Raw genomic sequence first — 21,442 nt, 5'->3', positions numbered from 1 at the left:
GCCAACTTCTCACGGTGAGGATGAGGAATGGGAGTGACAGGGGCTTAGGCACGGTGAGCTCAGGAGCCTCTTGGGGAGGATGCGGGGGGTCAGACCTGGTGAGGAGAGAGCAGAGGACAGAGAGGAGGAGAGGACAGTAAGGCCAGGAATGGAACATGGGGGCCCTGGCCAGCAGTTGTTGAAGGTCTGGGCTGTCTGGAGGGGTCTGGGGGGCCTACAACTGGGGCAAACCTGGGGCAGGCATCAGTGGGCCGGGGCTGGAGGAGCTGGGCTGCAGGCCGCCTGCAAGGATCCTGTCCGCCTGCAGATGAGAGAAGTGGCATCCTCCAGAGACCCTCTCCCTGACCACTGACCTGGCCAGACCCTGGCCAGGGGCCCACGTCGGCCTACGTCTGTCTGCCCAGCTGAGCCTGCACACCGCCAACACACGGAAGGCCGGGCATCACCTGGGGGGAAAACCTCTCTCTCTTCCTTCCCAGCGCAGACATCAGTGGCCCAGTGAGGCCCACGAGTGTGTAGTGTGCTCCACCCCAACACATGCGTGTGTGCACGTGGGACAGTCACGGGGACCTGGCTGGGTGCCCATCAAGTGAAGGTCAACTCCCCCCTGCTCTAGGATCCCCCTCCTCTCTGGGGGTCAGTCTTCCACTTCCATGAAGTGGGGGCACAGAGGACAATCTTTGAGACGCATCATTGGGGTGGGAGGTGCCAGGGGCTGTCCACACAGAGGCAGGAAGGGGGTGGGCCTGCATCTCAGGGGGCTGTAAGCAACTGGGCTGGGTCCCAGCTGTGCAGGGGGCAGCCTGAGATCTTCCCAGGCCTCCAGCGAGTGGCAAGGATGCCCAAGGGTCAGGGCAGAGAGAGGGCACAGCACCCTCCCAGCTGCTAAGGTGGGCTCCAACCCAGGCAGTGGTGCTGGGGGGCCTGTCCCCCCATTTCAGGTGGGGTTCAAGTGCCAGGCAGGCCTGCCAGGAATCGGACCTCAGCCCAGCTCTGGCCCCTGGCATGGGGCCCTGGCTCAGCTCCCGGGCTCTGACTGAAGGGGAGGCCTGCCTGGGGCGAGGGACCAAAGGGACAGGACGGGCAGGGGCAGGAGCAGGACACTCAGGGTCAGGCCTAGACTCAGGCCATCAGCGGCCCAGGATGTGGGTGGGAGGGCTGGCCATCCAGACAGAGTCGAGAATGTGGCCCCACACAAGGGCCCGCTGCCCCGCCTGCCCCCCAGGCCTGGTCCGGCCTTTTCCTGCCTCTAAGGGTGCCCTCGGGGAACCCAGGCCCTTACAGGACCTCATCTTTGCCCCCTTTCTGATGCCTGTGCTTCAGAAGGGAAACTGGGTCAGGATGCCTCCTCTGCATGTCTGCTTTGCAGCAGGGGACCTGGGTTCAAACCCCACCAACCACATGGGCCCTGGGCTAGGTCACCTCCCTCCTTGAGCTGAGCTTCCTCACTTGGGAGGGGACAGTGCCAGCGCTCACCTCTGGGGCAGGAGTAGTGCCAGGGCAGACAGGGGCCTGGAGAAGACACCCCAGCCATTCGAGCTTTTGTTTTTTTAATTAAGGTGAAATTCACATAATATAAAAGAAGCCACTTTAAGATGAACCACTCAGTGGCATTTAATACCTTCTCTATGGTGTGTTTTAGTTTCAGAGCATCCTCATTACCCCCAAAGGAGACCTTGTCCCTGTTAGCAGTCACCCCCTACCTGGCAACCCCAGCCCTTGGCAGCCACTGACCTACTTGCTCTCAGCGGCTTTATCCCCGTGGGCGTCTTGTATCCATGGGGGCCGTGGCAGGCGCCCTTCGCTACAGGCATCTCGTCCTCCTCCCCGAGCACATTGTGTTGGCGGCTGATCGTGTGGCTGACATGTCAGGACTCCACTCCCTTCATTCACTCTTTCTTCATTCATTTGTGCCGAGGGCAGAGATCAGCTTGTCCCCACAAGTTCCCCAGAACAGCCCACGTAGCCGCCGCTGTCACCTCACAGCCCACCAGGAAGGTAGCACTGCCCCAGCTTTCAGGTGTGAAGACTGAGGCCCGGGGGGTGGTTAGATGGCCTGACATTGCTCCCAGAGAGCAATGCTGTGCTGTGCTTTCAGGAGCGGGGAGAGGTGCGGGGAGGGCACACCTGGCAGAGCAAGGCGTGACAGGCCTGGGGTCAGGTGGATGGTCTTAAATTGCAAAGCAGGGCTTCCCCTCACTTCCCTGAGGCTGGTCCCCCATCTGGCAGGGGGCAGGGCGAGCCTCTGGACTTGGGGGCTGGGCCAGGAGGGAATGAGGGAGCCCCAGACCCCCACAGAAGGCTTGCCTGGGCCCATCCCAGCCCCACGCTCCCAGCAGCCAGAGAGAAAATAAACGCCCCCACTCTGCCCGGTAATTACTTGCGTCTTGGGTGAGTATCGAGGTGATTAATGGTGAGAAAGTGGCCATGCTGTGCTGGGGGTGCGTCGGTCACTGTGGGTGCGGGGCCTTTCCCAGCCTGGTTGCCTCCTTGTTTTGCTCCTAGGTCACCCCCAAAATGAAGTCTTGAGCAGAGAGAATGGACAGTCTTCACAGGGAGATGTGTGCGGCCCAGCACTAGCTGGACGGTAGGAGACGCAGGGAGGACCCCCCAGCTAGGACGGCTCCCGCCCCTGCCCGGGCCTGGGGGCCCACCCCTCAGGCACCCTCCTCCTGACTCTCCTCCGGAGACCCCCCTTGCAGCTACTGACCTGGAGGCAGGCCCGGGAATCCCAGCCCCTGGCGGCTCGCGTGGAGGGTCTCTGGGTCCAGGGTTTTATAGGAAGGTCCCCACCACGGACCCGTATCAGAGCAGAACACAGCAGGAACCCAAACCACCACATCCCACCACCTAGAACCAGAGTGGACGCCAGGGCACCTGAAGTTCCAGGCTTTGGTTCGCTTGGCCCGGAGATGCTGCCCCTTCTTGTCCCATCACATAGTAACCGTTTCCCATGGTGCTGGAACTTTCCACAGGCACAGCTTCTAACAACCACACATTATTCAGTTAGACAGACATGGATGGTTTTCTTAGCCGGCCTCCCCCTACATCTGGCTTGTTTCCGGGTTCTCCCGGTTATAAATAATGCAGCCACAGGAGTCTCCCAGAGGCGGGTTTTCTGGGCTTCGCATTATTTCCTCAGGATAAATTCCCAGAAGTAGAATCACTAGGTCAGAAACATGAACATTTTCTGCCTCTTGCTACACATTGACATCAGAATAAATCTGGGATTCCGTCTGGGATGGAGGCGGGACGCTGTGCTGAGCCATCTTCTGAGGCTGGGATCCCCCTGGAACCATTCTCTCTGCTACACACCCCGGAGGCTCAGGAGGAGAGCCTGGGCTTCACCTGGGGCATCGAGGCGGGGGGCACCAACCTCTGCGAGTGCCCCGAAATTCCCACCCGGGACCCTGCTCTGCCCATGCTGTGGGCCCCCTGAAATCCCCAGCCGGGACCCCGGTGGCCCCAGAGCAGGCTCAGCAGCTCACGGCAACGCGGACATTCAGAAGACACCCCTTTCTGCCTGTTTCAGTTTGTGAAGCCCTGTGACCCGGCCCTCCCTTTCCCTTCTCACCGGGCCTCCAGCTCCCATGGATTTTCCCGTTGACTGCACCCCAGAGGCTGGCCTTGAACAGGCTCCTCTCCTCAGGCCGGTTCCCAAAAGGACGGTCAGATTCCATTTTCAGCCTCAGGCCCCCAGGTCCTAGGCAGCCGGGCAGATCTGGGGGTTGACACCCTGCAGCTGGGGCCAACTGCAGGCCACACTCTTGCCAACTCACAGCAGCAGACGAGGGCCCCTGCTGCGGGCTTAGAGCCTTGGACCTGCAACGGGCTGTCTGCCTGCCCACAGCCTGCAAAGCTGTACCCTGAAGGCCAAAACCCAGCTCCAGGGTCGTGGGGGGCTTGGCTGGGGAGAATTCAGTAAGGCTCTCCAAGTCTGACTCCAACCCAGGGCCTCAGAGCCTGCAGCCCTAGGAGGACCACCCCCATGCCGATAGACACATTTCCATGTTGTCAGTTTGGTTAGGAAGCAGGGTGGTGATTCCCACCTTCCAAACTCCAGGAAGAGCCCAGACTGGGGAATGGCGTCGAGGAGGGGCCATTGGTGTGGCAGGAACCCATGGAAGGGCTCCATGCAATAGTGTAAACAAACCATAAAGCGCCAGCCTTGCTTTGTGGATTGTCATACGCCCATCAGAGCTACAGGCTGATGCCTCCCCAGGTGGCCTGTGGTCCTGGGTAAGACCAATGTCCTGAATGGAGGAGTCTAAACTCTTCATAATTCACCCTACATTTCTCATACTTGGCCAGTCCTATGGGGTGAATGGGGTGAGAAGAAATATTCCCTCCAGAGGAGAAAAGGCAGGCTCAGAAAGGGGAGGGGACTCTTCCATGATCACAGAGCTGGTGAGAGTGGGCAGGATGAGGCCTTGAACCCAGTCCTTCGTCCATCAGTGAGGGAGGGGACGGTCCCCAGGGGAACATTTCCTGTCCTGGAGATCTGGCCTTCCTAGAGCAGGCTAGGAGGACAGGGTCAGGGACCCAAAGACCCCCAGTGGACAGCTGGCTGAAGACCCCAGGGCCAGGGGAGGCCGCAGCCCAGGAGCTGGATACCCCTCCCAGGTGAAGCCCCGCCTCCTTGGTCTGGCATCGCTGTGGCACCTGCGTCTGCTCCTCTTTGGCACGATGTCTAAACCTCTGGCCATCCCTCCGCTCCCCACCCTCTGTGTGCCTCACTGCAGTTCTCTGGGGGTTTGCTGGCCTCACTTTACAGATGAAGGTTGGCGCAAGGGAGCTGGACTCGCCTGAGGGATGGTGAGGCTGTGTGGAGCCCGAGCAGAGTCCAGCTCCATGGCTCCCATATGGACATCCAGCCCCCTCACCGTCTTACGACAGAAATGAGACTCGTCCAGCAAGGGCCAGGCTGGCCTGCCTGCTTCCCGAGGGGACACATCAAAGCCCAGGTCCTGCCAAAGTGGAAGGGAACATTCTCCTACGAGTAAACAGAAACTGTGGCCTCGCCGGAGGCCTCTGGGGGCCCCAGACTCCCACTGTGAGGCTCTGAGGCCCCCTGAGTGCCAGGGTGCGGAAACACCTGCTCAGCCCTGGGATGAAGGTGGTGGGCACAGCTAAGTGCGCCGGGAAACACTGGGGTCAGGCAGCTTCCCGAGGGGAACCAACACCCTCCCCTCAACCGGCTGCCGAGCCAAGGCTGGGGAAGGAAGTGGGCACCGGGGCTGGTGAAGGGTCCGTGGCTGGAGGGAGGGGGCCCATTTCTGGGCCTGGGTGGGAAGGGGGCACTGGCACCCAGGTGGCCAGGGGTACAGCCCCCAGCCAGGCCAGGTGACCTCAGGAGGAAGTGGGTAGTTTCAGTGTCTGCTGTGATGGGCGTTGGGCCAGGGGGTCCGCTTCCAGCCCTGAGGTCGCTGGCCACAAGGGCCTCTCAGGCTGTCTTGGCAGTGGCACAGAGACCAGAGAGGGTGGGGGACGGGCCTCTTGGAGGGTTTCTGGCTGCTGTTTGGCAGCTAGGCCTCCCAGCTCTGGCCGGGTACCAGATGGAAGCCCAAAGTTCATAGCAGCACTATTTACAGTAGCCAAGACATGGAAGCAACCTAAATGTCCATCAACAGATGACTGGATAAAGAAGTTGTATATACAATGGAATACTATTTAGCCATTAGAAAGAATGAAATAATGCCATTTGCAGCAACATGGGTGGACCTGGAGATCATCACTGTAAGTGAAGCGAGTCAGACAGAGAAAGACAAATATCACATGATATCATTACATGCGGAATCTAAGAAAATGACACAAATGAACCTATTTACAAAACAGAAACAGATTCACAGACATAGAAAAAAAACTTATGGTTACTAAAGGGGAAAGTAGGGGAGGAATAAATTAGGAGTTTGGGATTAGCAGATACAAACTACTTAACAGAAAAATAGGTAAACAGCAAGGTCCTCCCGTACAGCACAAGGAACTATACTCAATAGCTTGCAATAACCTACAATGAAAAAGAATATATATGTATCTGACTCACCATACTATGCTGTGCACCAGAAACTAACACAACACTGTAAACCAACAATACTTCAATCGAAAAAAGAAAAAAAAGAGAGTATCAGCTTCAGGTATGGCTGAATCCAGGGCCTCCTGGTAATGCGCCATCTAGACCTTGTCTCTGTCTTTCTCTAGGCTCCTTGGGCTCCACTCCTCACAGCACGGCAGAGATGGCTTGTGTCCCCCCAGCTCAGCAACTCCTGTGGAAGATGGACTCTGCACAAGGCTTGGACCCCTGTCCCAGCCAGCCTGGGCCATGTGCCCACCCTGGACTTAGAAGTCCAAACACACGAGCAGAGGACTGGGGAAGCAGTAGGTTCCGAAACCACAGTTGTCCACCAAAAGTGCTGATCACAAGGCAGACCCAGAAGCATGGAGGGCCCACTTAGCCCATTTCAGCCCCTCATAGGTCCCAGAAGTGTGTCCATTCTACAGCTGAGAAGCCTGAGGCTGAGAGCAGGAAAGCCACCTGCCTTAGGCCACCCAGCTTGCTAGACCGTGAACAAGCACTGTGGATCAGGGGTTCCTGACCCCAAACTCTAAGATGCAACCCCCAAGCTCTCCCTCGGGCTTTAGGAGTGATTCCGGAAACCCTCTGCAGCACGAGGTCAGTCGTCACCCCAGGGCAAGGGCCTGCCTGCCCAGTGCTCCCCCTTCTTGGGGTTGACATTTGAGGTGAGGCTTCTTGATGTGCGGCATTGGTAGGGAACTGGGAGAGCCAAGTCCATGGAGTAAAGCACGGCCTGTTTGTTCTGGAGCTGGGTCTTTTGTCGGCGCAAATGGCGCTCACACAGGCCGAGCCGGGGACACCACGATAAAGCGCATGTTGCGATAAAGCAAGGCACACACGTTTTTTGGCCCAGTGCATCTAAAAGTCATGTTTACGCTATACTGTAGTCTACTAAACACGTAATAGTATTATGGCTAAAAAAGCAATGCACATGCCTTAACTTAAAAATTCTTTATTGTAAAAAAAAATGCCAACCATCGTCGGAGCCTTCCGTGAGTTGCAATAATGCCAAAGTCACTGACCACAGATACTGTGACAAATATAATAACCATGAGAAAGCTGGAACTGTATTCAAGAATTACCAAAAGGTGACACAGAGCCAGGAAGGGAGCCAGTGCTGTTGGGAAAATGGCTCCACTCGATGAGCTTGACGCAGGGTGGCCGCAGACCTTCAATTTGTAAAAATCAGAGTATCTGAGAAGAGCAATCAAACGAGGCCTGCCTGAATTCTAAACCAAATGTAAACAAATGTGAACACACACACTGGCACAACAGGAAGGTAGGGGGGCACAGCTCCCGGCGGCTTGGGCCTGGAGGGCACCCCACCCCCTCTGGCCCCGCACCCCTGCACCTCGGGTGAGGTTCTAGGGAGCCTTTTCACAGCTCCTGGAGGCCAGGCTGCCCAGAAGATGCTGAAACAGAAGAGCTGAGGTCCAGGGAAGGGCGTAGGGAACATGGGTCTTGGGGTTCCCTCCAGCCCATGCCAGCCCCCAGTCCCGCGCTAAGGAAGCCATGCATCTCGGGCCAGCCCTCGACGGCCCAGAGTCTCACATGAACTCGAGACACCGTCCAGGGAAAACAGCACCCCTCCCCCACGTGTGCCCTCACTGCCCCTGGCCTGGGGGACTCTGACCATGGCCACCGCCAGGCCACAGAGGCCTCCCCCACAGTTGAGTCAAAGGACGTCCCTGAGAGACTCCGGCACTTTGGAACACAGCTCGTCTGGGTTAATTTCCTGTTCCATCTGACTGACTGCGCATGGGGCTCCCAGCCCACCGTGAGCCCAGAACTTTCCTGACCTTGAGATGCAGAGGACTCTGGGCTACAGGGGGTGAGCTCCCCATCCCTACAGGGGTGTGACCACAGGTAGCGTGCCGAGGAGTGGACCACAGGATGGGAGCTGGAGAAAGTCCTGCTCGTACTCGCTCATTTGACCCCCAGATTGAGTGTCTACACTGCGTCCGGCTCTGTAGACCCCCGGCAAGCTGCCCCACCCAACCGCCGTCCCCAACCGCCGTCCCCATCCCCTGAAGATAACTATGGCGTCTGATCACAATGGCGGGCCCGGCGGTGGGCGTGCGGGACGGGGAGGAGACCACCCCAGCTCAGTCTCTAACCGAGGCAGAAAGAAGGGCCCTTGCTGGGGTGGCAGGGATGTAACCTCCGTCTCTACGCTAGTTGCTTCTGTCTGAATTTTTATAATGGGGGGGAGGAATTTTCATTTGTGTGAAAAAACATAACCAATAAACACAAACATGTTTGTTTTTTCATCAATTGGCCTTGAAGTGAAACAAGAGCCACTCCCCACGGAGGGGGGAGAGGCCAAGGCCTCCTGGGACCTGCTGACAAGGGTGGCCCCAGCCCGGGGCCTCTCTGCCTTGGTTCCCCTCTTGGGACGTTCCGAGGCCACCCAGCTTAGCGGTGACCAGAGGAGGATGCCCGGTCAGAAGTGTGGTCCTCCCTGCGTCTCTCCCCTCAGCCATGCCCCCTTCCACTCCCTGGCCTGTGTGGCTCTCAAGACCACCTCCCTCCTGCCACTGCCATGTGTGGGCTGAGGAGGGTCCCCACGGGGTCGAGTCTGGCCCACTGGGAGGGGCCCATGGAGGGAAGCCATTTCCTGGCTCTGGGCTCCTAGGAGATGGGGCCTCCCGTGGGCATGGGGTGGGAAGTCTGCCCCTTGGTCGCAGCACCAGCAGAGCCTGGACTCCCCAAATCTCACAGCCCCTCCCTTCTTCGGGGGCCTCTCAGGACCCAGACCAGGTGAGCCACTCAACCCAGCACCCAGCTCAGGACTGTGTGGCACGTGTCGGGGGCAGGTGTAAATCAGTCGTGGGGGGTTGACAAGTACCTCTGGGAGGTGGCCTTGGTCCTCCCCACCTCTCAGTGGGAGCTGGTCCGAGCCTCAGGCCTATCCCTCCATCTCCTGGGGTCCCCCCGCATGTCCCTGGAGCTTGTGCCTTCCTTGGCTGTGTGTGGCAGGGGAGGAAGTCCAGACTGAGTCATCACGGAGCCCTGTGGGCTCTTCTTCTAGAACTGCCCCGATGAGGCCATCCCTGCCACCTGCGGGGTCTGCAGGCAGAACCGGGGACAGCCCCCCAGAGCTAGGGCCACTTCAGGGGGAGCTGCTTCCCTGTTGTCCAGAGTCTCCTTTGGAACCAAAATCCCACACCTTTGAACAAGAAGAGAGCTGATGAAGAAAAGGCCAAGACGCGGTTTCAGGGGCTTTGAGTACCTGTGTCCGTCTCATATTCCCGCTGGGCTGGGACACAGAGTCTCGGCAGAGCAGGCTGGGTGCCCCGCTCTCTGGGCTCTGACCGCACCTTCCGTCAGATGGAGGACTCGGGGAGGAGGGGCAGATACCAGCCGGGCAAGGCCCAGGCGGGGCTTTCAAGGAACATGTTCACGAAGATTCAAGGAGCAACCGTTTTCCTCGTTCTGCAGAAACAGGAAGCGGGGCTCCTTTGAGGACCTGTCAGCAGTACCCCTCAGGAAGAAACACCCAGAAGGAACCACTTCCAGACGAGCCTGTCGAAGCACACCATCCTCCCTTTCTACCTGAGGCACGGCGAACTTGAACCCACCCTGATTTAGTTTCCACTTCAATGCCAGCTCAAGATGCTTGTAGCCCACACTAATCCGCTTGCAGTGTTCCGTGCTTTCCTCCGAGGGGCTGAGCCCACAGCTTGGGTGAGAGAGCTGGACGTGCCCAGCGGCACAAACACGCAGCTTGCCAGTTGGAGTCTGTGTCTGGGGACAGAGCAAGTTCAGGTTTCAGTGTCGTTGTATTTTAGCAAGAATGTGGCACGTCGCCCCCACCCTCTCCCCCATCGGGGAGGGATCGGCCCAGCGCTGTGGACCAGTGGACACAGGACAGAGGCCTTTAGCCACCAGAGATCCAGGACCTGAGCGGCACCCTCCCTGCCATCTGTGACAACCCAAGCCCCACTTTACAGCTTAACAGACATCAAGGCATCTCCTTGTGCTGTTTCGTCGTTTCATCTGAAGAGGGACCTGCTGGAGCCACGTGCCAGCGAGTGGGCGTGGAGGCCGGTGCCAGCAAACCTGGGCTCTCTCCCCTGGCATGAGCAGCCTCTCCCCGCCCACCTGTGGGGGACTGGGCTCAGCCACACCCCACTCCCCCTCACCAAGCCCTCCTTGGGTTAGTCTCCTGGGCCGCAGCAACAAACGACCACAAAATGGGAGCCTTGGAACTACAGACAGCGATGCTCTCCGAGTTCTGACCCCACTCCAGTCCGACCTCACTGTAACTTGATTACGCCTGCAAAGACCCTATTTCCAAATAAGGTCACATTCACAGGTTCCGAGAAGAAACTATCCTATACATCTTTGCGGGACAGCCGTGACTGGCAAGTCACAAACCAGGAACCGCCTCCTGGCGGGCAGAACCGAGCACAGTAAAGGAGACAGGTCCCACGGACGGTGCTGCAGTCCCCTGATTTTATTCTAAGGGCCGAGCGTGGGCCCGCCAGGCTAAAGGCACAAGCCAGCCTTTGGCACCCGTGGCCGGTCCCTGTGGGAGCACAGGTGGGTGCAGAGGAGGGTGTGCTGGCCCCGCTCTGCTCAGCCATTTCTCCCCAGATACCTGCACGGCCCCTCCCTCACCTTCTGGGGTCTCTGCTCCTGTGTCGCCTCCTGCACTGACCCCACCCAGCGGCACCCAGCGCTCCGCCTCTCACCTGCCTCCGGCCACACACACCGCTGTCTTCCTCCTTCCTCAAGCACGAGGGGTTGGTCACTGTCCCACCCCTGCACCTGGCACAGCGGAGAAGGAGCCTGACAGATGCCTCTGAGTCCACAAAAGACTTTCTGGCCTCCCCGACCAGGGCACTGGTCCTGCTCGACACAGACATAAGAGTTCCCAACCCCCTGCTCTGTGCGCTGAGCGCTGTTGCATTCCTCAGCCCGGGGCCGGCCGGGCCTGGTCCAGGCGCAGCCGATGGAGGGGTTTGGGGCTCAGGTGGCCTCCAAGTGCAGGTATATAACTGCTGACAAGGGATCCCAGCCCCGGCCCGGCGAGGGGCCCAGGCACACAGACAGACAGAGGAACAGACAGACAGGTCGCTGCAGCTGGTGGCTCAGAACCCCGCATCAAGTTCCCGGGGACCAGACAGCCCCATGCAGGGGTCTGGGTTGATGTTGGAGGGACAAGGGCTCTCCCCACCCACAACTTTGCAGAGCTCCTGGCCGCGGTGGACAGAGCGTGGAGGTCCCCTGGAGATGGCATCTGCTTTCCTTCACATTTCTTCCCTTGAATTGACTCCAAGCCTCACTGTTCTAAGTGAAGAGCAGACGTTAGTCCAAACACACCCAGGACCTCCAGCTTCGGGGAAGGGAGGACAGACACCCCACCATGAGTCGGGGCCCCCAAGGAGGGGGAGGGGCCCACGTCACGTTCACTGCAGCGGCCCACCTCCCCCAGCGCCCTGCTCAGAGGATGCGTGGCAGAGGGGACCTCCCCCTACACTTGCCCCACACCAGCAGAGCCCTGGGCCCCTGTGGCCCCTTCCCAGCCCTGCCTCCAGCATGGGAACCAGCTTTCCTTCCATGAGATGCTTGGGAACCAAAGAGGGAAAAATCAGTGAGGCCCTTCACCCCTGCCATATCAGGTGGCTGAGGGAGTGGGGTGCCCACGGCAGGTGCTTAGGGCATGGTAGTCACCCCAGTGCAGGGCAGGTCCCACGCGTGGGTCACCAGGCTGGGCCAAGGAGGGGCAGTGGCCCTGGGTTCCCACGTCTGCCAGCGCCCCCCGCCCCTACCTTAGGGCCCCGCACCCCTGGGAACACACCAGGGAATCCCATCAAGGCTGCTCCCACAGCACTGAGGTATTTTTTATCCTCCCTCTGACCGAGCAATAGCCGGTCTGATTTATGTTGCATGAAGACCCTCGGTGGCCGAAGACCTTCGGTGGCCGAAGCCCCCTCGGGCGTCTGGCGCTGCTGGGCAGTCCTCTCTCCAGCTGGGGCCAAGCAGTCACAGCCACATGAAAGATGGCTTTCCTGGCTGATTTTTGAGAATTATCGCACCAAACATTAACCAGAGAGACGCTGATAGTGACCAGAAGGAGGCTGGAGCGGCCAAGGGAAAGGCGACTAGAGGGGGAGGTTGCAAAAGCCCCTTCTGGACTGCAGAAGCTCCGACCAGGCACGGCCCCCTGGTATTTGCCACCAGTGTGCCTGTTTGTATTTAAACTGCCCAGAGCAAGCCTCTGACTCAGCCAGCATTCCCACGCCAACACTCAGCAGCGCCTCTGGTTTTTGGCAAATTTTTTCCTTAGCTGTCAAGGCAGAAATATAGAAGAATTCTGGTCTTACTTAAGGATTGTTGGGGTTTTTTCCTTTTCCCCTGGAGACGTGAAAATAACTCACAGATGTGCCGTACCTGCTAATGTTTGTGTTCCATTTTATGTCAGGAACAGAATTCCCTGTGCTCCCTGTAACCCAAACCTCGGTTTCCAGGCCCATTTTCTTTTTAACAGGGGGCCGTTGGGGGGTATGTGGGGGAGGGCGGAAGTCCTAGACATGTTTAAATGTGTCTGGAGCAAATGGGAAGAAACCCAGGCAGCCCTGAGAAACTTGCTGAGAGGCTGAGAGTCCCGCAGGCGAGGGCTGAGGCCCCCCTGGGGGATGGGGCAGCCCCAGAGGGCAGGGGCTGCAGAGCTGGGGCAGATGGTCCGCAGGGGCTCCTGGCTCCTCCCCAGCGACTTCTGCTGGGGCAGAAAGATTCTGCTGTGAGACTCCTGTATCTTCCCTGTGAAGATAAAAACAGACTTTTTTAGGAGATCTCTAGCTATTTTTAGCCCCAGAGAGAAAGAAAGGGAAGGAGGGAGGGAGGGAGGGAGGGAGGGAGGAAGGAAGGAAGGAAGGAAAGAAGGAAGGGGCAAGGGAGAGGGAGGAGATGGGGGAAGAGGGACCCAGCCTGGCTGGCTTCTCCGTGAGTGGGTGACTCAGGCCTGCGGAGGCTCTGTTCTTACTGAAGCCAGAGGGGTGGGGCCTAGCAGTTTCGTCCCCTGGGGCCCTTTCTTTTTGGAGAAAGTTCTGAGCTGCAGCCAGCAGGGCCAGGCAGGGTGGAAGCTCCCTAGGGCCAGGGCCAGCCCCACTCCCAGTAGGCACTGCAGGGGTCCCAGGATCCACAGGGGTGGGGGGGTTCACAGGGTTAGCCCACGGGCCAGGTGGGCTCCACAGCGCCCTCAGTGTCCTGTCTGTAAACCGGGCATGGCGACAGCTTCCCTGCCTCGGCCAGCCCCTGCCAGCCCCTGCCAGCCCCTGCCAGCCCCTGCCTGGAGCTGTCAGCTCTAAGCTAGACAGCCTTCCTGAGCCCACCCACCGACGTCCCTCCTCCATGGTTTAGCAGGCTCAGCCTGCTTCACACAATGCCCCAGGCCCCAGGCGGGCCCTTCCTCCTTTGAGGCTGGCTGTCTCCCCGCTGGGCACCCAGAGGTGAGCCACTGAGCCCTGAGTGACACGACTCCAGGCCCAGCTCCGCCAAGGCTCTGTGGGCAGCTGAGGGGGACTGGGGGCCTTCTCAGAGCTGGGGACACCATGCCAGGGCCACCTGCCCCTGGGGTCTGTGCACTGAGCAGTCCACGGGCTCCTGGGGAGAGGCGAGTGGTCCCTGTCAGGGCCTGCACTCCTCTGACTGCCCTGCAGCTGAGTTCTCATGTGACAAGCACCAGGTGCGCCCCATGGGCCAGTCTTGTGGCCCCCGGAGCCCACACCAGCCACGCCGATCGGCTCCCCTGCTCAGGGAGGAGTCTCCCTGTAGGGGACTTGCCCGGGCAGCACACTGCCCGGGCTCTGTGCCTGCTTCTGGGATGCCGACCCTCCTGCCCAGGCTTTGTAGGCAGCAGGGGTCTTACAGTCAATCCGCTTCCTGGCTCTGAGCTGCCAAGAGGTCTTGGGGCTCCCAAGCAGTGACCGCTGTGGGTGACAGGTGGATAGCACCCTCAGCAGGGCAGGGCTCTGTGCAATCACCCATCACCGGGCCATCTGTTAGCCATGGGTTAGTCTGCCTCTGTTGTGGGGGAGGTGGGGGTAGGACCCACAGGCCCCTGAACATAGGACTGCACCCTCGCCGCCCCCAGCCCCAGAACGCCGTATGATTGGTGCGGGGGCTTGGCAGGCCCTCGGGTCTGGGATAGCTTCCTGGAGGTGAAGGCTGATGAAGGAGGGGTCATTTCAGCAGAGGACGTGTATGCAGATGGCAGAGCAGGGAACTGACCCACTGCAGACTGCCTGGGGTGCAGAGCATGAGGGGGCCTCTGCCATCAGGCCTGGTGAAGCTGGCCCAGGAGAGATGCCAGCACCTGCAGGTGGCCCCGGCCAGTCTGCTCTCAGTGTAGGCATGTGGGTGCACACCCCGGCCTGGGTGACAGTGGATCCCTGCATGTGGGGTGAAGGCAGGGTAGGACGCACGTTCTAGACCCCAGCCTGCCCCTTTCCTTTTTGGAATGATGAGGGAAACCCTCAGAGCTTGGCCTGAATGCATCCTTAGGAAAGAGCAGCAGAGCCCCAGGCCCACCCGCACAGAGAGGAGCTGCTCACAGCCCAGTGTCCGGCACCGGGGACGGGGTAGCCCGCCCTGGCCCATCCTCCTAAAGCAACACCACACAGCCACTGAATCCACATCCTGGAAAGATGCTCAGACCTCTGGAAATGTTCTGAGTTGGTTTTAAGCAGGAAAAGGTAGACAGGGTTTTAGAAATCTCTCTGTAGAGGAGGAAACGGAGGCCCGGGGGCAGTGACGGTCCTTCAGTGGGTCTGCTGGTCAGAGGCCAGTGCTGGGCCTGGGCCTGGCTGTGTTGGGGTAAGAGTGGGCCCCTAGGCTCTCTCTTTCCAAGCAAGTCACCTATGTTTTACAATCGGCTTCCAAAGGTGGAGAAGCCCTACCCCTTGTGTTCTGGAATCGACCCACAGCTGCCCTGGCTGGCACATCCCCCCACAGATCAGGCCAGTGCACCCATCAAAAGCCACCCCCCCGCACTGTTCGCAGGCCGGCCTCCAGGCCCTCGTCTCTTCCATGGACCTCCCTCCCCCGCTATAGGGCCACCCTAACTCACACCTGTGCCTGCACCCTGCGTCTGACCTGCTGCCCCCACACTGTGAGCAATACACAAGGGCAGAGAGGGCGACCCCCAGCCCTGCTGGTTCTGGGAGCCCGTCCGCCTGCTGAAGACCCAGGCTGGAACGTGGTCTGACACAGAACCAGTCTCATCACAACCTCTCTGAAAAATCAGGAGCGTCACACTACCCCTACCCCGGGCTGCAGGGTCACAGGGGAGCCCCTGAAGCACCAAGACCAATCACCCCTGCATGAAGGAAAGGGAAGGAGCCCGGGATCATGAGGCTCAGCCCTGGCTACACCCTAGAATCCTGGGGAGCTCTTTTTTTTAATTGACGTACAGTCAGTTTGCAATGTTGTGTCAGTTTATGGTGCACAGCGTACTAGTTCAGTCACACGTATTCATAAGTATATTCATTTTCATATTCTTTTCATTATAGGTCACTATGGGATAGTGAATAGAGTTTCCTGTGCTGTACAGTAAAAACTTGTCATTCTTTGGGAGTTTTAAACATGCTGACTTGTCCCCCAAGCAGGCCAAGTCATGCTGGACCCCCGGCAGGAGGATGCTGGGATGGGTTTTCTTTGGGGGGCAGGTATGGGCCAATGCCAGCATGGCCTCCCCAGCCCATCCGGATGATGGCACCCCTGTATCTCTGGAAGCAAGAGACAGGGGGACTGACCCAACTCAGCCTGAGGTCCTTCTCCCCTTCGGGGCCCGGGCAGGCTGGCCCCCAGGACTCTCACCCGTCCCCTCTGCAAGCCAGGTCTGCAGCCTCACTCCCCCTGGTTCAAGCTCCCCTAGACAACTTGGGAGCTGTCCATTCAGCAGCCTCTGCAGAGGACTGCCCAGCAAACCCAGTCCCGGCTCCCGCCACAGCAGGACAGGACCCAAAGTGGTGTCCCACTGCTGTGCCTCAGTTCAGCTTCTGGCTGCCCCAGGCCCCACCCTCCCGTTGGGTTTTTGAAGTGGCCAGCACCCCAAATTCCTCTCTCCTCCCTTGTTTCTCCTTAGCTTCTCCCACATCCACTGACCAGGGCTTCCCTAAGCTGCCCACCCTGTAAGAGGTCTCCAGGGTCTAGGCCATCTGGCCCTCCAGCCCTCCCCTCCCTCAAACTCCCTGGCCTGAGCAGACTGATAAAGAGGGACAGGAAGGGGAGGCCAGAAATCTCCCGCCTCATTTGTGAATGAAAAAGCTTGGGGCCCATTTGCCAGGGCCTGGCCCACCCCTTTCCCAGGACTGGATGGGAGGGCGTCCTAGCCCAGCCCCTGTCCTTGGCCTCACACACAAGGCACTTCTGCTTTTTCTGGGGTCTCCTTAGGGCCCCAAGTTGCCCATGGGACAGCCCAGGCAGCAGGTGGCACAGGGGTTAGAAGCTTGGAAGGCCTGGTTGCCCGTCTGTACCATGAGCTAAAGAGAGAGCCCAGCTCCTGGGCAGAGACCCAGGGTAGCGTTGGCAGGGCTGGGCAGATCCAGGTGAGACTCCCCTCCTCCCTCCCTCCCCACCTCCTGCAGTGCCCCCTCCTCCAGTGCTGCTCCTTGGCAGAAGGGTGAGAACTTGCTCCCCAGCCAGGGCTGGATGGGACTTTACTTTTGGTCTGGGTCCTGCTGGCAGAGACGCAGGGCTCCAGTGGAGGGCACACAGGCAGTGGCTCCCAGAAGACTGCCTGGCATGAGGTTCTCAGTTCATCCCCGGGAGTAGAGAGGGATGTGGCCTGCAGAGATCTGAGTCCATGAACTCGGGGTATGCAGGGGAGGGACTCTGCAGCCCCCTCTTCCTTCTACGGAAAATCTGCTCTTCCAGGCTGCCTGGCTGCTGTTATATAAACATCTCTGCTGCCTCCGGGGGCCTCCTCTCCCGGGCACTGACCCCGACAGAAGTTACCCCAGGCTCTGAGAAGTGCCGCCAGCTTCTGGGAGGAGGCAGGCCAGGGAGGCTCCAGCAGTAGCTGCTGGGGGGCCAGGACTGACTGTCCCTCTTGTGCTCGTGACAGCATCCCAGCTGCCAGCAGTGCCCAGCAACAGGTGTGCCAAGAAGGGCAGACTGGGATCAGGTCTGTAATATGCCCACCACCGGGCACCCCACTCTGCCCACCTCTCTGGACCTCCCCAGGAAGGGCTGCTTCTCTGCCAGTCTCTGGGATTTCTGCAGTCCTGAGGGTTCTCCTGCCCCGGGCCCCTTACCTTGCGAGGACTCTCTCAGCCTTTAAGGCTCCCCTCTGGCATCACCTACTACAGGAACGTCGCCAGGATGCAGGGCTGGGTGGTTGCGCCACCTGCCTGGGGCTCACTACCCTGTGTTGAGATGAGGGGGTGCTGTCTGTCTCCAGTGCCAGACTGTAAATTTTGGTTTAGTTAAGGTAGGCATTTTGGACGCCCAGCACTTAACCTAGGTTGGCACAGGATGCCCAAATTTGGCCTCGCGGAGGAAATAAATAAATCATCCGGAAGGAGCTCGTGGGAGGGGCCCTGGCTGTACAGGTGATAGCAGCAGGTCTGTTTGACCCATGCGTGCTTTGCCGCGCGCCTTATGCTGGAGGCGCTAGAGAAGGAACCAAGAAGCGTCTAGAGGCGGATCCCTCCTGGGGAAGCTGGTGCGCAATCCATCCGTCCAGGCATTGGCCCCAGACTGTTTCCTTGGGGCATTCAGAGCCCCCTTTCCAGATGCTGAGGCCATGGCGCCACCGTCCCTCGGGGTCAAGCGCCCCAGCCTTCAGAGCTACGGGTGTCTGACCTCCGTCTCTCAGAGGCTTAACTGCGACCACGTAGCCCCTGGGCCAAAGGTGCGCCCACGGCTGCTGAGGGCACGACTTCTGCCAGAGTCCCCGTCCCGTCCCGTCCCGTCCCGTCCCAAGGTCCCCCAAACTGGGCTTCGGTCGCTCCTCCCCATCTCCCCGGGCCCAGCTCCTCCCCGGGCACGACTTTCCCCAGGCTCCCCATTCCCCACTTGGCCCGCGCCACCTCGGCTATTGAGATGCAAATCGTTGCCAATTGTCGCCGAGCGCGACGACTGCCAGAGCCGGATCCTTCCGCAGCCCTGGACCAAACTTTTGGCTTCCGAAAACTTTTGAACAAGAAGTAGTCCCTAGGGCCGGGTCCCGACCCTTCCCGGTATCGCCGCGGCCCCCAACCCAGGAGGATTTGAGCTCAAGACACGCGCCCCAGTCCGAGGAGGCGCGCGGCTGGTCGGGGCGCGCTGAGGGGCGCGGCCAGCGAGGGGAGAGGGGTGCGGAGGGATCGGCGGGGGCGGGACCCGGGGGCGGAGCTGGCGGGGCGGGGGCGGAGCGCACGGCGGCCCAGCGCCTCACTAGTGCCTTGGCCGCGGGAGGGAGCGAAGGGGCGCTGGGCGCTGGGCGCGGGCGCGGGCGCGAGCGCAGTGAAGGAACGATCTCGGGCGCGGAGCCGGGCCGTGGAGGCCGCGAGAGCCCAGCATCGCCCCCCAGCCAGAAAGGAGAGGGCAGTAGCGGGCCGCCGCCGCCCGTGGGACCGTCCGGCGCGCGTGTGTACGCCCGAGCCTAGCCGGCCGGGCGCAAGAGGCCGCCACCGGGCGCAGCGGGCAGCCGGCGGGCAGGCATGCCGCCGTTCCTGGCGCCCCTGCTCTGCCTGGCGCTGCTGCCCACGCTCGCCGCACGAGGTAGGCGCCCGCCCGCCCGCGAGCCCGCAACTTTCCGCGCCTTCGGAAAGTTTGGCGGCGCCCTACGCGCGCGCCCTGGGTGGCTGGGAGCGGGCGGCCGGGGTGGGGAGGGGAACCGGACGACCTCGGATGGGGTGGGAGCTGGAGTCCCGCGCTCGCGGAGAAGGACTGAGCCTTCCCCGCGCCGCTTGCCCCATCGGGGCGGGCTCGGGCCGCTCGCGCCTGGAACTTATTTGGAGCCGGGTTTGAAGTCGAGTTTGAAGCCTGACGTGGGCCGCTGGGGGCCCCGAGGACCCAGCCCTGGACTCGCCCTTCACCAGCCGCGCGTGGGGCTCGCCGCCGGTCCTGGCGAGCGAGCTGCCTACTACTTTTCGATTTGAATCGAGTCGGTTTTGGTTTCCTGTTGCTTTGGGGCCATTTATCTTTTTGCTTCGCCTCTGGCCCGCGCCGGGGGCGGATGTTGGGCCCGGAGCCTAGGGTCCGGGGCGCCGCGTTCGCCTTTACTGAGCCGCACCGCCGGACCCGGCTGCGGGGCGTGGTGGGCAGAGGGGCGCGAGGTGGGCGCGGCCTCCTTCCTGGTTAAGAGAGTTCGCACGGGGCCAAGGAGAGGGGCGCGGACCAGGTGTCCCCGGGCTCCTGGCTGCCCCACCAGCGGTGTCCGCTCCCCACGCCGGCTTGCTGCCCCCACACCGGCTCGCAGTTTTTGTGGGGTGGGCGTGTGTGCGGAAGACCGAGCTGCGTGCAACTGGTGGGACTTCCACTTTTCGGAGTTCAAGTTTGGAAACCTTGCGGGGGAGTGGGGCGGGGGGCAGTTTGGGAGAGGGGCGCTTTTTCCTCTCCACTTCACATCGAGGGGAATCTAAGGAATCTAACGGTGATTAATTCTGCTCTTCCCCCAAAAGTTGGAGGGAGAATTAGCTCCCCAGTTCCAGAAGGTAGGGCCCCCCATCACACCCCATCTGGGCCCCCCTGGGGGCTTAATTTACACACCCCTAGTAAGATCGAGAGAGAGGGGCTTAATTGATCCCTTCCCAAGAATGGGGTCGAATTCCTAACAAATGGGGCATCTTCATCCCCCTCTCCTGGTTGTGTGTGAGGGGGCTGCCACTGAAGATGCCCTCCCTGGGGAGCCGGTGTTGGGTGTCCGTGGAGGCGGGGCCATGTCCTCGGGTGCAGTCCCGGTGCCCTAGGAGGCGGCCCTGGCGGGACAATGAGCTGCTCTGATTCCTCTGCCGGCGCTTTGTTGGCGGGCGGGGCAGCGGGCCCTGCAGCTGTCGCATTTTCCCACGAGCGGGGAGCTGAGTGTAGCCACCGCCACCCCCTCCCCAGCACTGCCCCCTCGAAGAACTTGTTTGAACAGCAGCACAATCCTGGTGACTGGTAGGGGCCCAGCCCAGCCAGGGTCCCAAGTGAAGACAGGTTGGGAAGTGAGAAGTTTGGGAGAGTGGCCAGGGTCATCTCTGCTTTTCTCCACCACTGTCCAGAGGCATTTCAGACTACCCGTCCCCACTTGGGGCATGACTTATCCACCTGCCATCCAGCCAGCCTGTTCCTCCTCCCCCTAGTTGTGACTTCAGAACTCTAGGCAGAATGTCGAAGGTCCTTGGGGTTCGTGCAGGGCTTCCTGGGACCCCCTTGCCCCCAGCAACCCCATGATTGGGGCAACCTTGGGGTGTGCCCTTTCTAGTACTGGCCAGACTGACCTCTCCTCTTGCCCCTCCCCAGGCCTGCGATGTTCCCAGACCAGCGAGACTTGCTTGAATGGTGGGAAGTGTGAAGTGTCCCTCAATGGCACCGAGGCCTGCGTGTGAGTATGCGCCCCTGCGGGGACCTGTTGCTTTGTCGGGAGCAGAGCCCTTGCCTTCTGCAGCAGGGCAGCAGGGGCAGAACACTAGGCCATTGTCTTCTGGAGATGGCCCAGAAGGCTGGGCGCGGTCACGTGCTACTTTTATTGGACGAAGTCTGGCAATTACTTAATCACCAGCAATTATGCTGCGTGTGGAGCTGGTCTGGCTGCTGGAGGTTTGAGCACTCTTTTGTGGGCCACCTAGGGTTCCTGCGGTGCTAGGTGGGAATCCCCAGTACCTGTTTCTTCCTGAAGTCCCTGAGAAACAGCTGAGCTGCCGGGGGGGGGGGGGGGGGCTCTGGAACATCTATAGAGAAGCTGCGCCCTCACTGCCCTGCCACTTGGGGGTGCCTCTGCCGGGCAGGTGAGAGCCTCCTGGGCAGGTGATGCCTGTCAGCAAGAAACTGACTATTTCAAAGCCAAACCCGCCCTTCTCAGCCCTCTGCCTTCCCTGTCCACTCCTCTCTGGTGTCAGGTGAGGTGGGGGAAGACTAGCTGGAACTCATCTCATTGGCTGTGCCCTTCTCCCCAGGTTGTGGGGGCTAGTAGGACCTGCAAGAAGCTTGGTTTTGGTTCTGGCATCTGCAGTTCTGACCTCCTAACTGGCTGGCCCTGCACCTTCCCAGCCTTGAGTCCTCAGCTGTGAACTGAGGGAGATGGTGACCTGCCTGGATTGTCCCGGACTCGGGCAGGGAGTCCGTTTAGAACCTGCCTTCTGCCTGTCTGTGAGGACCAGTCAGCAGCCTTAGGGAAGTGTTTCTGTGGTGGCCGATGCCCTTCAACTTGAGTTCATCCCTGATGGGAATAAT

General features: G+C 60.2%; 1 protein-coding gene and 2 long non-coding RNA genes across 4 annotated transcripts in view; 1 reads left to right on the top strand and 2 right to left on the bottom strand.

Moving 5' to 3' along the window:
• Positions 1-1,737: 1,737 nt before the first annotated feature.
• Positions 1,738-2,981, bottom strand: LOC116662998. The gene is made up of 3 exons (XR_004319001.1): positions 2,711-2,981; positions 2,381-2,501; positions 1,738-2,127 (listed from the first exon to the last, which is right to left on the bottom strand). It is a non-coding gene; the product is annotated as an uncharacterized LOC116662998 (long non-coding RNA).
• Positions 2,982-7,015: 4,034 nt separating this feature from the next.
• On the bottom strand, positions 7,016-18,084 carry LOC116663307. 2 transcript variants are annotated; one of them, XR_004319552.1, is made up of 3 exons: positions 17,338-18,084; positions 9,655-9,820; positions 7,016-9,508 (listed from the first exon to the last, which is right to left on the bottom strand). It is a non-coding gene; the product is annotated as an uncharacterized LOC116663307 (long non-coding RNA). The 2 variants fall into 2 exon arrangements; XR_004319551.1 differs by lacking the exon at positions 17,338-18,084 and adding an exon at positions 10,771-12,463.
• A 374-nt stretch (positions 18,085-18,458) lies between these two features.
• Positions 18,459-21,442, top strand: part of NOTCH1 (notch receptor 1) — a 47,366-nt gene continuing 44,382 nt past the window's right edge. The window contains 2 exon segments of the mRNA XM_032478804.1: positions 18,459-18,787; positions 20,513-20,594. Coding sequence (XP_032334695.1) covers positions 18,727-18,787; positions 20,513-20,594 — 143 coding nt within the window. The 5' untranslated portion in view covers positions 18,459-18,726.

The sequence above is a fragment of the Camelus ferus genome, chromosome 4 (genome assembly GCF_009834535.1).
Source record: "Camelus ferus isolate YT-003-E chromosome 4, BCGSAC_Cfer_1.0, whole genome shotgun sequence".
NCBI classification, from domain to species: Eukaryota; Metazoa; Chordata; class Mammalia; order Artiodactyla; family Camelidae; genus Camelus; species Camelus ferus.
This window is presented reverse-complemented; position numbering and strand designations above follow the sequence as displayed.